Source organism: Orycteropus afer, unplaced genomic scaffold (genome assembly GCF_000298275.1).
Source record: "Orycteropus afer afer isolate SDZICR_OR568_19922 unplaced genomic scaffold, OryAfe1.0 scaffold00119, whole genome shotgun sequence".
Taxonomy (NCBI): Eukaryota; Metazoa; Chordata; class Mammalia; order Tubulidentata; family Orycteropodidae; genus Orycteropus; species Orycteropus afer.
Genome location: NW_006921706.1, coordinates 3387109 through 3402784, shown reverse-complemented (window position 1 = coordinate 3402784; position 15676 = coordinate 3387109). Strand labels below are relative to the sequence as shown.

At 36.7% G+C, this 15676-nt stretch overlaps 1 protein-coding gene across 1 annotated transcript in view; it reads left to right on the top strand.

The window, feature by feature from the left end:
* Positions 1–15676, top strand: part of PHF14 (PHD finger protein 14) — a 254861-nt gene that overhangs the window by 42584 nt on the left and 196601 nt on the right. Inside the window, exons 5-6 of the mRNA XM_042781427.1 lie at positions 6032–6191; positions 12257–12368. Coding sequence (XP_042637361.1) covers positions 6032–6191; positions 12257–12368 — 272 coding nt within the window. The remainder of the gene's footprint in view (positions 1–6031; positions 6192–12256; positions 12369–15676) is intronic.

The window sequence follows — 15676 nt, the reverse complement described above, 5'->3', positions numbered from 1 at the left end:
TCCTTTTTTTAAAATGATTTTGAGTTTTGTTCTACATTGTTCTCCCATTCTATCCAGGATCTCCTACATAGATCCTCTTCTGAATGGTTGACAGAAGTAGGTGGGCTCCATCTAGTTCTTCTGGTCTCTTAGTCATATAGGCTGAGGATCACATGGTGTACCAGTTGCTTGGACTAATTGTTTCCATGCATCTTTAGTTTTCTACATTCTTCTTTGCTCTGGATGAGGAAAGACCCATCATTGCATCTAGATGGCTGCTTGCAAGCTTTTAAGATCCCAGTTACTACACGCCAAAGTAGAATGTGGAATAATATTTTTGTATAGTATGTCATGCCAATTGAGCTTGATGTCACCTGTGACTACAGTCATGAGCCCACAGGTCCAACTACTTGCTCCCTCTGGATAGCTGTCTGTGGCCGAGAAGTCACCATGACCTTATCCCTTGTCAGCTCTACTGTATACCTGGAAATTCTTACAGAATATACAAATAGACTTATAGAAACATTGTCTGCCAACCTTATACATGGTCATGGGCACGCTCTCTGCTGCATAGACATACCTAATCATTTAACCTGTCCACCCCTCTCTCCACCCTTATATCAATGTTTACCATCACTGACAACATGGTACTGTATGTGCAAAAGGGTTCAACTTTGTTGTCTGTACCTCCCATGCACCTCTTTATGTCGTCGTCTTCCTCTGTGCCACTGTGTTGATCGCTCATATTTGGTACATTGCCCTTCCCTTTACTCAAATCAATACTTATCTCTACCTATCAATGTTTCCTTCCTTCCCCTCCCACCACTTGTAACCAACAAAGAAAATTTCCTTCCCTATATCAACCTTTCCTTGACTTTTTACAATAGCGGACTGATACAATATTTGTCCTTCTGTGATTGATGTATTTTACTCAGCATAAAGTCCTCCAAGTTCATCCATATTATGTAGTATTTTGCAGATTGTACGTTATTCTTTAGGGTTGCATATTATTCCATTGTGTATATGTACCATAGTTGGGATATCCATTCTTCAAATGATGGACACCTAGGTTGTTTCCATCTTTTTGCTGTTGTAAATAGTGCTGTGATGAACATGGGTGTGCATATATCTGTTCTTGTCTTGGCTCTCACTTCTTTAGGATATATATACACCTAGAAATGGAATGGCTGGGCCTAATGGTATTTCTAATTTCAACTTTTTAAGGAATCACCATACTGCTTTCCACAGTGTTTGTGTCATTTGACAGTCCCACTAGCAACGTATGAGAGTCCCAATCTCTCCACATCCTCACCAGGATTTGTTATTTTCTGTCTTGTTGAACTTTGCTATTAGTGCTGGGCGAGGTGGTATCTCATTTTTGTTTTGATTTGTATCTTTATAATGGCTAATGATTGTGAATATTTCTTCATGTGTTTGTTGGCCACCTGAATATCCTCTTTGGTGAAGTGTCTATTCATGTCTTCTGCCCATTTTTAAATTGGATTATTTGTCTTTTTGTTGTTGAGGTGTTGGAGTTTTCTGTAAATTTTAGAGATAAGTCCCTTGTCTGATATGTTGTTGCCAAATATTTTTTCCCAATCTGTAGGTTCTCTTTTGACTCTTTTGGAGAAATCTTTGGAAGCACATAAAAATTTAATTTTTAGAAGATCCTCATTCACCTAGTTTATCTCTGCTGTTTGCACATTTTGGGTTATGCTTGATAGTCTATTTATGCCATATATAAGGGCCCCTAAATTTGCCCCTAGTTTTTCCTTGAGGAACTTTATAGTTTTAGGTTTCACATTTAAGTCTTTGATCCTTCTGGAGTTAGTTTTTGTGTATAATGTGAGTTACAGAGCTTGTTTCATTTTTCTGCAAATGGACATCCATTTTTGCAAGCATCATTTATGAAAGAGACTATCTATTCCCCATTGAATGTATTTTTGGCCTTTGTCAAAGATCAGCTGACCATAGGTTGATTGATCTATCTCTGGGTTCTCAATTCTATTCCATTGGTCTATGTGTCTGTCATTGTACCGATACCAGGCTGTTTTGACTACTGTGGCTGTATAGTAAGTTTTGAGATCCAGGAGTGTGCGACCTTCTACTTTGTTTTTCTTCTTCAGTAGTGCTTTGCTTATCTGAGGTCTCATTCTTTTCTATATAAAGTGAGTGATTGGTTTTTCCATATCTTTAAAGAATGTTAATGGGATCTGGATTGAGATTGCATTGAATGTATAGATTGCTTTGGGTAGAATTGACATTTTCCCAATGTTCAATCTTCCTATCCACAGACATGGTATGTTCTTCCATTTATGTGGATCTCTTATGGTTTCTTGAAGTAGTCTTTTGTAGTTTTCTTTCTACAGGTCTTTTTGTGTCCCTGGTAAGATTTATTCCCAAGTATTTTATTTTTTTGGTAGCTATTGTAAATGTTACTGATTTCCTTATTTCTTTTTCAGCAGTCTCTTTACTGGTGTAGAGGAATCCAACTGATTTTTGTGTGTTCATCTTGTATCCTGCCACTATGCCAAATCTCTCAGTTAGTTCCAGTGTTTTTTTTTTTTAACTGAGTCTCTTGGGTTTTCTATGAATAGAATTATATCATCAGCAAATAGGGCTAGTTTGACTGCTTTCTTAAATTTTGGATGCCTTTGATTTCCCTTTCTTGCCTTATTGCCCTAGCTAGGACTTCCAATACAGTGTTGAATAGAAGTGGTGATAGAGGGCATTCCTTGTCTGGTTCCTGTTCACCAGAGGGATGGTTTCAGTCTCTCTCCATTGAGGACAATGTTAGCTATTGGTTTTGCATATATGCCCTTTGTTATGTTGAGGAATGTCTCTTCTATTTCTATTTTACTGAGAGTTTTCATCAGGAATGGGTTTTGGATTTTATCCAGTGTAGGCCTTATCATTTTCCATCATTTACTGAGTATCATTCCAATAATCACATCTTACGTTAGATACATAAAAGTTTACCTATATAGTCAACTTTTTGAGAGATGAGTCAAATGCCTTAGGCCCTACACCACCAGAGCTCCTGAGTTTTCTAATATCAGTTTATTGGAGATAACTAAAGGTACCTTTATAATTTTAAACTAAAGCTATCCTCTTAGAATTAACTTAATCAGAAGTATTTGATTAGGTCAGATTCAGAGAGGATTTGGAACATCGTTACTGATGTTAGATGGACTTTGGATGTTAGATGGACTTTGGCTGAAAGCAAAGAATACCAGAAAGGTGTTTACCTATCGTTCTATTAACTATGCAAAGGCATTTGGCTGTGTAAATCATAACAAATTATGGGTAACATTGCAAAGAATGGCTATTCCAGAACACTAAATTGTGCTCATGCAGAATCTGTACAAAGACCAAGAGTAAGTCATTCTAACAGAAAAGGGGATACAGTGTAGTTTAAAATCGGGAAAGGTGTGCATCAGGGTTGTATCCTTCTACCATATTTATTCACTCTGGATGCTAAGCAAGTAATCTGAGAAGTTAGACTATATGAATAAGAACACAACATCAGGATTGGAGGAAGATTTATTAACAACCTGTGATATGCATGTAAGGAGCTCTGGTGGTGCAGTGCCTAAGGCATTTGACTGCTAACCAGAAGGTTGGTGGTTCAAACCCACCAGCTGCTCCACTGAAGGTAGTCAGGACAATCTACTTCCATAAAGATTTACCACCTTGGAACCCCAATGAGGTCATGATGAGTTGGAATCAACTCAATGGCAGGGGCTTGGGGATAATGCAGGCAGCACAATCTTTCTTGCTGAAAATGAAGAGGACTTGGATCACTTACTGATGAAGATCAAAGACTACAGCCTTCAGTATGGATTACATCTCTACACAAAGAAAGCAAAAATTCTCACATTATCATGATAAACAGAGAAAATATTAGTTGTCAAGGATTTCATTTTACTTGGATCCACAATCAATGTAACGCCCACTGAAACACTGGTCAGGAAATCAAACAATGTATTGCATTGCACAAATCTGCTGTAAAAGACTTCGTTCAGGTTTTAAAAAGCAAAGATGTCACTTTGCCTGATTCAAGCCATGGTATTTTAAATAACTTCATATGCATGTGAAAGCTAGACTATGAATCTTCTGAATCTGACCTGAATTTCTGGCAATTCCTTGTCAATATATTGCTGCAACCACTTTTAATTATCTTTAGCAAACTTTTACTTGCATGTAATATTAGTGATATTGTTTGATAATTTCCACATTCTCTTGGATCACCTTTCTTTGGAATGGGCACAAATATGGATCTCTTGCAGTTGGTTGGCCAGGTAGCTGTCTTCTAAATTTGTTGGCATAGGTGACTTGAGCACTTACTGCCTTGCATCCAGTTTTTGAAATATTTCAATTAGTATTTCATCAGTTCCCAGCCCTTTGGTTTTTGCCAGTGCCTTCAGTGCAGCTTGGATCTCTTCCTTCAGTACAGTTGATTCTTTTTCATATGCTACCTCCTGAAATGATTGAACATCAACTAATTCTTTTTGGTACAGTGACTCTGTATTTCGTCCATCTTCTCATGATGATTTCTGCATCATTGTTCAATATGTTGACCATAGAATCCCTCAATCTTGACAGTTTCCAATTTTTCTTGATTCATACTTTGTGCAGTCTGCATTTTGATTATTAATGGATGTTTGCAGTTCTTTCTTCTCATTTTGAGTTGTGCTACATCAGCAAGTAAAGGTCCTGAAAACTTTACTCTGTCCACATCTTTAAGGATGTCTTAGTCTGTAAACTCCACTGAAACCTGTGTGCCATACAGTATTTGAAATACTGTGGCGTAACTACCAGTGTCACAGGAACATGTAAGCCTTCAGAGTACAACAAACTGACAGACAACTGGTGGTGTCTAACACAAGTGTGCATTATTTAAATTCTGTAGTTTTAATGTATGTGTGTGTGTTTCTGTACTATTTTCTATTTAATAATGCTTACTTAGCCCTTAGTGTTCTGTGAGTTTGTGTTTTAAAAATCCTCCAAAGTAGATGGGAGATTTTTTGTTTTATTTCTTTGCATGAATTTAATCTTTTATGTATAAAAGTAATGTAACAGTGCCTGACACAAAGGGAATGGGCTCTGGTGGCATAGTGGTTAAAGCATTTGGCTGCTAACCAGAGGTTGGTGGTTTGAACCCACCAGCCACTCTGTGTGAGAAAGATGAGGCAGTCTGATTTGTAAAGATTTACAGCTTTGGAACCCTTATGGAGCAGTTCTAAGGTGTCCTAAGGTGTTCTAAGGTCAGAATTAACTATGAGTCAGAATTGACTCAACAGCAATGGATAGGTACAAAGGGAGCTCAATTAATATTTATTAATTAGTATGTCCTACCATTATTACTGGGAGCTCTGGTAGCATAGTGCCTAAGGCACTTGACTGCTCATCAGAAGGCTGGCAGTTCAAACCCACCAGCCACTCCTCGGAAGGAAGGTTAAGCATTCCTACTTCCGTAGTGATACTGCCTTGGAAACCCAAGGAGGGGTCGCTATGAGTCGGGGCTGACTCGATGGCAAATAACAACAACAACAACAACAACACCATTATTACTTTGATTTTTTTTTTAAATAACAAGTCATATTTTATTTTTTTCTTCCTGTAATAATTTTCAAATAGGACTAAAACCATTTAAAATAGGTCACTTATTTCATAGCATATACCATGTTAGGTGAAGAAGTGTTGTTGTTATGTGCCATCGAGTCAGCACCGACTTGTAGCAACCCCTCCTTGGGTTTCCGAAGCAGGATTACTACAGAAGTAGATTGCCCAACCTTCCTTCCGAGGAGTAGCTGGCGGGTTTGAACTGCCAGCCTTCTGGTTAGCAGTCAAGTGCCTTAGGCATTATGCTACCAGAGTTCCTAGGTGAAGACGTAATTTTATAAAATGATTTCATTTCTGTGTTTTGACTTTATTATTATCACTCGTGTAAACTTTGGTTATTCAGAATTATTCTCTACTTTTTTCTTTCATGATTTTATATATGTGAGTTAAAAAAATATTAATTGACCTTTTTTTTTTTCTTTTTTAGGTTGCTATGGAGTTGATGGAGAGAGTGACTCTATTATGAGTTCAGCTTCTGAAAACTCCACTGAACCTTGGTTTTGTGATGCCTGTAAATGTGGTGTTTCCCCTAGTTGCGAACTATGCCCCAATCAGGATGGAATTTTCAAGGAGACAGATGCTGGAAGGTTGATGTCATAATTCTGTTTTATAACATGTTTCATTTATATGCTTGATTTATAATGTGTCTGCTTTTCACTACAGTATTCTTCTAATTATGTTTTTCTTAGTTACATACTTTCATTTTATTGCTTCTTTGTATCTTCTTGGTATAAGCAGATATTCATAGGTGGAGGAAAGGAAAGACCATTCACTGAATATCTATTTTGCTTTTACATCCATAATTCTATTTAATCATAATAATGACCATATGCTGATATCTGTGATCTCCATTGCATAAATATAGTACCTGAGGCTCTCATGTCATTTATATAATTTGTTCAAGGCCACAAGCTGGTGAATAGTCAAATTTGAACCAGTTCTGTGTGACTTAAGGAGTGTATCAGGTGTAATCAGGAGACGAAAAACCATAAAAAATTTAGGAAAGGAAAGTTTAAAATATAAAAGAGTATTCAGAAGCTGTGACAAAAAAGTAATCATATTTAAAGGATCCCAAAGGATACCCTAGGACTGAGGGAGAATATCCAAGGAAGGACAGACTTGGAAGGATGACTCCCTCTCCAAGGCTGGGGATCAGAGAAAGTATAATCACATGCCACTTGATGGCTGAGAAGTTTGTATGAGTCAGTTCTTGGCAAGTGGATGGCTGGCTGTGCACATGCAGTAGTAGTTGGGGTGCTTGTGTGAAGCCTCAGGAATGCAGTGTTGGTATTGATAGGGCCAAGAAAAGTGACCACCAGACTGGGCCAGGGGCCAGGTTATTGAGGGATGGTATCTGTGGCCCCAGCAGAGCACTGGTAGATTTCCTTCCCCTAAACCTGCTGAGAAGCACCCTTCTTCCTATAATGTCCCTCCACTACTCTATACTGAGAAAGATTAATATGCTCACTCAAAAGGAGAAATGCAAAAGAAATTCTACCCAATTTTTGAAGAGTAGATATTGAAGACTAAATCTGGAGCCAAGAGGCAATAATTTGATAAGTAGCACAAAGATCTATGTTCGTTTCAGTTTATTTACATTCATCTTGTAGTTCTTTCACTTTCTTTGCTTTTTTCCCCAACCAGGAGACTACCATCTAAGGTGGTGAACAAAATAGGTTCTAACTTTGAGAGTCACTAATCTCTTATCCCTTCTTCTCTAATATAAGAGGTGTTCAATTTTTTATTTTGCTACCTAAGAATATTTTAGTATTTCTATTAAACATGTGTTTAATCTTTTAACAAGAATGACAACAATACAACCTATATAAATTAGCACAATTATTTCCCAAATTTTTACATTTAGAAAGATAGGCAATATTTTATTCCAAAAGAATAAAAAATAGGCTTTCAAATGTAATAAATTTTACTGTAGTGAAGTAAATAGTATTCCTCTCAATTTTGCCTCAACTTATGGACAGGCCCTTGAGCAGTGTTGCTATACAAGATTAATGGCATGACAGAATCTTCCTCAGAATCTTAGAGAACTCAGTGTGCTAGTAGTATCTGGGGAAAATAGCTAAAAATCTTACCCCTCCTTTCTCATTGTTCATCTCTAAAATAGAATAAATACATAACAAATGACTTCATGATAAGAATTCATGATATACATAACAGACATGGGCAATATTTTATATTTTGACCGACTTTACCTAGAATTAATGAGTTTAGTATAGAGTTAAAAGTGTGTGCTTTTAAACTGGACTGCTGAACTTCTCTTAGGGATTTTGGACAAGTAATTTAACCTTGTCCTTCAGTTCCCTTAGCACTGCTGAGAGGATTGAATGAGATGATTCATGGGAAACAGTGAGCATGGATTCAGGAATAAAATAAGTGCTTAATGAATGTGTTCTTACTTCTACTATTACTCCTGTTGCTTCTATTAGTACTTTCTTATTAGCATTATCATTCTAGTAATTTAACCAGGTAATTACAGAGTACAACTTGCATAAATTCCTTCTGTTAACTCTTAATGCCCGATGGTTGAAATTTTTGATGGTAAATTATGTGAGTAAGTAAGGCTACTTCTGAAAACACAGCTTACTTATTAGGGAAGAAATTTTGTTTTTCTTTTTTGCTTGTTTATTTTGTTTGTTTGTTTATTTATTTACTTACTTAAAAGCTCTATTGAGAAACAGTAAAGAAGCTGTCTCTTCATGCTATCACAATCCACAAAAAAAATTATATAAAGTTGTTCCTAAGTGAGAAAAAAGGAGGCCTCTTTATCCTTTTAGATAATTGTTGAGAGATGTTTGTATTGGCTGCTGTGGATATTATGTTTATAGACACCGTCTTTGATGATGCAAAAATTCTTTTATATTGTTTGAACATTTTATTTGTGTTATGTGCATATTTATAGACTGTCGCAGAAATTTTAGTCCTTGGTATATTTTGAAGGATCTAATTCTAGCTTGATTTCAAGGTAGCAAAAGCGAAGATTTGACAAACTATTTTTTTTGGTTACCTAGTGCTCCTCTAGGAGCTCTGGTAGCATAGTGGCTAAAGCACTTGACTGCTAACCAGAAGGCTGGCTATGAGTCGGGGCAGACTCGACGGCACATAACAACAACAACAGTGCTCCTCTAACAGAAGAGACCATAAATGAGTGGCTTTAACAAACAGGAGTTTATTCTCTTATAGCCTTGGAGGCTAGAAGTCCAAGTTCAAAGTGCCAGGCTCTAGGGGCTTGGTGAAAGTCCCTCAACCTTGGGCATCAGCTCTGCCTCCTGCTCACGGCCCACTGAAGCTACAGGCTTTTCTTCATTCAGGCAGCTGCTGGCTGCTGAGGCTGAGAAGCCCAAGGTCAACAAGTAGAAAGGCACAGTTTCAGTGTTACCAACCAACACAGCAGGACACTAATTCAACTCCAGAAGTCTCAAGATTGGCAGGGCATGGCAGACTGTTGAACAGCAACTTGGGTACATGCAGGGTTCTAGTGTACCATAAGCTGGAGACCTTCCTTAAAGTTGCTTCTTGTATACTAGAAGTGGCCCACATTCCTAAAGCAACTCAGCCGCTCCAGTAGACTCCACCATGGAGTTAATTACCAATTTCACTATGGGGAATAACTACATCTAGCTGCCCAGCCACTCAACTAGGCCCTGCCAAGTTGACATACAACCTTAACTGCCACACCATTTAACATTCTAATTTCAAATGGAAAATAGAGGAAAAGAGTAATTTATCTAGCAAATGAAAAGAAGATTTTTGTTTTTGACTTCTGTCAAATAAGTTGATTAATTATATGTTTTCCTCATGGTTGCTGATGGGAGCCAGAAATTCCTCATAGAAAATTATGTGATTTAATATGAGAAAACTATCAGTACATTTTGTCACTGAATTTTTATTTCATTTTTTAGGGGGAATATTTTACCTTGCCCTAATTTAGCATAGTGCCTAAGGCACTTGACTGCTAACCAGAAGGCTGGCGGTTCAAACCCACCAGCCACTCCTCGGAAGGTTGGGCAATCCTACTTTCATAGTGATACTGCCTCGGAAACCCAAGGAGGGGTCGCTATGAGTCGGGGCTGACTCGACAGCAAATAACAACAACAAGTTATCTTATAAAGCTGATGTGGGGAAGTGTTAGACATACTCTCCTTTCTTATGTTCTTTGTTGTCCTCAATTCTGTTGTGAAATGAAATATGGCTATGAGCTAAATTCCTTAATTTTTAAAATAAACATTATTGTGCAATAGAAGAGAACATTGAATTCTTTTAAGTCTTCTATCACTTGCTAACTTTTATTATCTTTGGAAATCATTTATTCCATCTGAGTCCATTTCTTTATGTGCAAAATGAGAATAACAATCTTGCACTCAGAGGAAGCTTTTAGAGTCAGTATTTCTTGAGTGAAGACAGAGTGCTAGACACTATGCTATAAGTACTTTATAATTTCCAAACTGCCTATGTGGTACTTGGTGCATGATAGACACTTATAAGTTGATTTTTCAGTGAATAAATGAAGGAGTGACGTACATACTGGAAATGAATTTGTTTTATATGTTGTAAAAGGCACTACAAATACAAGGCATTTCAAAATCAAATTTGATTGATTAATAGTTTCCATTCTCTTATTAGAGTCTTTTGAGAAGTATTTTTCTACTTTATCTGCTTTATTAAAATATGTGAATCTCAGAAATCTAATAGTTTCTGTGCTAGATGACAATTCTTTCTGTTTTTTGATGATTTTATATGGTGCTTGTTTTCTGCTCCTTTCCCTAATCAACATCTGTCATCATAGCTGCAAGCAAAACGTATGGTAAAGTAACAAGGATGATTATTCTTTTTTGATTACCCGATTTGTCTTAATTACAAACTTCTAAAGTATGTGCAGCTAAACAAATGAACAGAAAATTATTTAGATCTGGTATTAGAAAAGACCAAAGTTGTTTCTACTGTGATTTTCTCTCACTTTGATAGTATTTTAATAAAGACTAAGGTTGGCATCCTTATGTAAGTAGTTGGGGGTCATGATAGAGTTGTGTGCCCATTACAGTGAAATGTCAATTTAAATTTATAGTACTTGTGTGACCATGTACTAAAACGTTTGAAGGTCAGTATGAATCAAACAGCCACTGTTGGGCTTATCAAAGATAAACCCCTACGAAGTATAATGGCATTTAATACAGCAGTGGTGCATGAAAAAACTGTGCAAGTTAAATTGAGAAAGCAGCTGCTTGTTGGAGATGTGTATCTTTATATTGAACTTTACAAGATGCATTTGGGAGCTTGAATTGAAACGTTCTATCAAGAAACTCTATAGAGAGAGCCTTTTTTCTTTTCTTTTCTTTTGAATAGAGATAATTTTTAAAAATAATGTAACAATTTTCCCCGGTACCACTAGAAAATGATTATTAGTCGTACTTCTTTAAAACTCCCGTGGTGCATCACAAAATAGAACAATATAGCATTCACACATCCTCTTTAGCTGTTGTAAAGCAGAATTTGTTGTTAATATATTTAACTTAAGAGATATTTGCCACCTCATTTTTTCCCCTTTCTTATTGAAATGATACAGATCTGTTTAAATTGCAAAGCCAGTGATCTTGATTTTTGCTTGGTTGTCAGCCAGCAGAAGTGTAACTAATATTGTAAAAAAGGTTCAGACCTGTATAAAAAAAACAAAAAATAAGAAATTCAAACCAACTCTCTCTCTTTTTTTTTTTTTTTTTGGTGCACTGAAGCTCTGAGTAGTCTTTGTTTAGCATCATTCAGACTTTACAAAATATTTATACATGTGGCATATTAGTTATAGGTTGTATGATGAACCAAAAACACCAAACTCACTGCCGTGGAGTCGGATCAGACTCACAGAGACCCCTCCTTAGGTTTCTGAGGCAGTATCACTACGGAAGTAGATTGCCCAATCTTCCTTCCAAGGAATGGCTGGTGGGTTTGAACCGCCAGTCTTCTGGTTAGCACTCAAATGCCTTAGGCACTACACTACCAGAGCTTCTGTATGATGAACAGATGAGATGAATGAAACGTTCCTTACATTATAGTTTTTTTTTTTCTGTACAGTCTTTTAGTAGTCTTTTTTTACCTGGAAGGAAAGTAAGTCAAACTGCACACCAAAATTTTGCTTTAAAATAGTCCTTAGGGATTGCCCAACAGCCTTTATAAAAGAACAAGAAAGAGTTTTGCCTAATTATTGCAGAGTAACAGCTTTACAGTTCTTAAATTGGATCCTTAATTTTCAAAGTGCTTAAAATAATGAATATGAATGCCTTTCTGTGGATATGCGGATTATGTTTTGTTTCATGTGAATAGTAGTGTTGGGCAAATATTTAAGAATAATAGATAAGTGCAAAGTGCACTAAATGTTCAGTGAAAGGCAATTACAGTTAATTCAGTTGTGGCTAAGGTGCTGGAGAAGTGATGTGTGTTGCATTCTCTCTTTTTTCTGTGGCTAAATGGTGTTATTCTATTGGTGTTTCATATTATTTAGTGATATGTCAGTGAGATTTTTAAGATCTAACCATAGCATTCTTTCAGTAGTATTTTGATATGGCACATATTTTGTATCTTTATTTTCCATGTGGGAATTTCATAAAAGGGTTTGATAGCAAAATCCTGTCTTTTCTCTTTGTAGATGGGTTCACATTGTTTGTGCCCTGTATGTTCCTGGAGTAGCCTTTGGAGATATTGACAAATTACGTCCAGTGACACTGACAGAAATGAATTATTCCAAATACGGTGCCAAGGTAAGACAAAGTTTTTTTTATTATCTGAAAGAGATTTTATTTAGTAGTTTATGTGGCTTTTCTTAACACCATTAACTATAAAATGCTTACTGGTAATCATGCTGTTTATAGAGTAGTTAGTGTATAGAATCATTTATTCTTGTCAGTAATTTTCTCTGAAAGCCAATCATATATAAATTCTTCCACATATCTTAATTTAGAATAACCTGTGGAGAAAAATTAGTTCACTGGCACTTAACATGTTGCTTGGCACATAGTGAGCTTTCAGAGTAAATTGTTATTTATAATGAGTTGGATCAATAAAAATATAGTTTTCTGATTTTCCTTTAAAAGTAGAATTTATCAAAATTATGGAAACAAGTACAAGAAGCACCCTATATTTTACTCAGGTTTCTAGGAGTCCTTTTGTCTTCATGAGATTGTAATTTTCAGTCTAGCAAATGACTCTCAGCCTTGAGAGTCTTAAATTGATTTTCAGTGATTGAACTTTAGGATTGTAAGCTATAAAAACACATATTAATTTAGACCGAAGCGTATAATTACTACCAACATCCCTGGAATATCAGAACTAATTAGGCACTGATGAATTCTCTTTCCTTTACTATCTGTTGGGATATTGGGAAAGGGAGTCTCTTGAACAGGATTGGGAATCAATTAAAAGGTAGGACAGGGAGTTTATAGAGGAAGGAAGACTGGCAATCTACTTCCTTAAAGATCTACCGCCTTGGAAACCCAATGGGGGTCGCTGTGAGTCAGAATCAACTTGATGACAATAAGATTTTTTGAGGAAGTTTATAAAGTGTTATATTTTGGAAAATTCTAATATTGACAGTTCATAAATTTGACAGTTTCTGATATTGTATCCAGAATATGCTTCTTGGTCCCACCACTTATTTATTTATTTTTTAATAAGTTAAAAGATTTCTGATAACATTCAATAAATGTATATATTATTCTTCCCAAAACAGCCTGGTGGTTCAGCTTCATTCTTAGGCAGATTCTATAACCTTGGCTCCTGGGTGTGGTGCTTTCTCAGGTATCCTCTTCCTGCCCTAGTGGTAGGGAATCTGAAGACATTTCCTGTCCCTCTTCCAGAAGTAGAGTGTCCCCTCCCCTCACCCACTATTGTAGACAGGCATCAGGGTTTATTACCCTTCTCCCAGCTTAGGACTTTTGCTAGGGTGGTGGTGGGAAATAGTTATGGGATGGAGAGTTAGCAGGGGAGACACTTACAGCTGGTCGGAGGGGTTTTGTACCTTTTTCTAGCAGGTGTGGTTATTTGGTTACCCTACACTGTTAGCTTTCTGGTGGGTTCAAGAAAAGTTGTGAGTTTGTGAGATAGGAGCTTTTGTTATTTTTGTTGTAAGGATGGGAACAATGCACTTTCCAACTTTCTATCTCCTAAGTAGAAACTGTCTTATATTTTTTATTTTGTATTTTTGTCATTGTTTACTTCAAAATATTTTCTAATTTACTTTGTGATTTCTTCTTCTATAGCTTATTGATAATTTAGTCCGTTTATAATTAGATGTAACAGTTGATACAGTTTGGGCTGTACCATCTGAACCAAATGCTTTCTGTTTGTTTCATCTGTTCTGTAGTCTTCCTTTTCTTTCTTGATTTCTTTTACCTAGATACACTGGTTTTTGTTTTTTCCTTCTTTTCTACTTGTTCAAAAGTTGTACCCTCTTTTCATATTGTTCGGAGGTTATTCAAGAGATTGTAACGTCTGTGGTAGTTAAAGTTGTATGTCAACTTGGTTGGGCCTGATTGAGTGGCTGGGCAGCTGGTGGTAGTTATTCCCCAAGATGAGACTGGCAGTCAACTCCATGGTGAGATCTACCACAAGCAGCTGAGTGGCTGCTTTAGAGATGTGGTCTGCTTCCTGTATATAAGCAGCAGCTTTGGGACTGGTCTCTAGCTTATGGCACGTAGTTGTGTCGCTGTTCAGCAGCCTACCATGCTCTGCCGCCCTTGGGACTTATGGTGGACTTGAATTAATGGCCTGCCATGTGGTTTGGTAACATCGTGACTGTGCCTTTTTACTTGCTAACCTGGGTTTGTCAGTCTCAGCAGCCAGCAGCTGAGTGAAGAAAAGCCTCTAGCTCCAGTGGGCCGGGAGCAGGAGGCAGAGCCGAACCTCAAGGTTGAGGGGCTTTCACCCAGCTCCTAGAGCCTAGCATTTTGAACTTGGACTTATAGTCTCCAAATTGTAAGAATAAACTCCTGTTTGTTAAGGCCATCCCTTTGGTAGTATGTTCCTGTTAGAGCAGCACTAGGTAACCAGAACAACATCTATCCTTGATACATATATATATATGTATATATATGTATATATAATTTATTTTATTTTTGTTGTTATTGAGAATAAAGACAGCATAACATATACCAATTCAACACTGATTACATTCAGTGACATTGATTACATTCTTTGAGTTACATCCATTCTCATCCTCCTTTTCCCAGTTGTTCCTCCCCCATTAACATAAACCTACCATCCTCTAATTTCCTATCTAATCTTTCAAGTTGCTGTTGTCAGTTGGATCCCATATAGATAAACCTTAGAAGAGCCCAATACTTGAGACAGACATTCTTTACTAGGTAAGCTAAACTTTTGTTTGGTTTTAAGAAGACTTCAGAGGATATTTTTGATTTAAGGTTTAAAGATTATCTTAGTGTAATAGTTTCATGGGTTTATCCAGACTCCATGGTCGAGAAAGTCTTGAGTCCATGAGATTTGAAATTCTGTTCTGCATTGCTCCCTTTTTGGTCATTATTCTTCTATAGACTCTTTCATCAAAATGTTCAGTAATGGTAGCCCGGTACCATCCAGTACTTCTGGTCTCCTGACAGAAGATGCAGTTTTTCTTGGAGGTAATTAGCCACACATTTCATTTCCTCCTCCTTTCCTGACTTTCCTTCTTCCTTTGTTGCTTCAGGCAAATAGAAACTAATTTCTGTACCTGGAGAATCCTTGATTTTTTTGTAGTCAATTATCAGTATTGATTCTTAGAGAGTGCAAGGACTTTAGAACAGCCTGATTCCATTTATCATACCTTTTGACTTATATACAGTTGTTTCTGTGTTTTTAGTTTATGATTATTACCATTTCACACAGCAGTGTTCATTGATACTCACCAGGAAAACATTCTTCACTTCACATACCTTTAGTTAAGGTATGCTAATGATATACATTTCTAATTTTCAGTTATTTAAAAAGTCTTTTGTTTCACCCTTATTTTTCTTTTTCATCACTTTTACTTATTTTCATTTCCTGTATGACATAAATGTTGAAGTGCTTGACTACA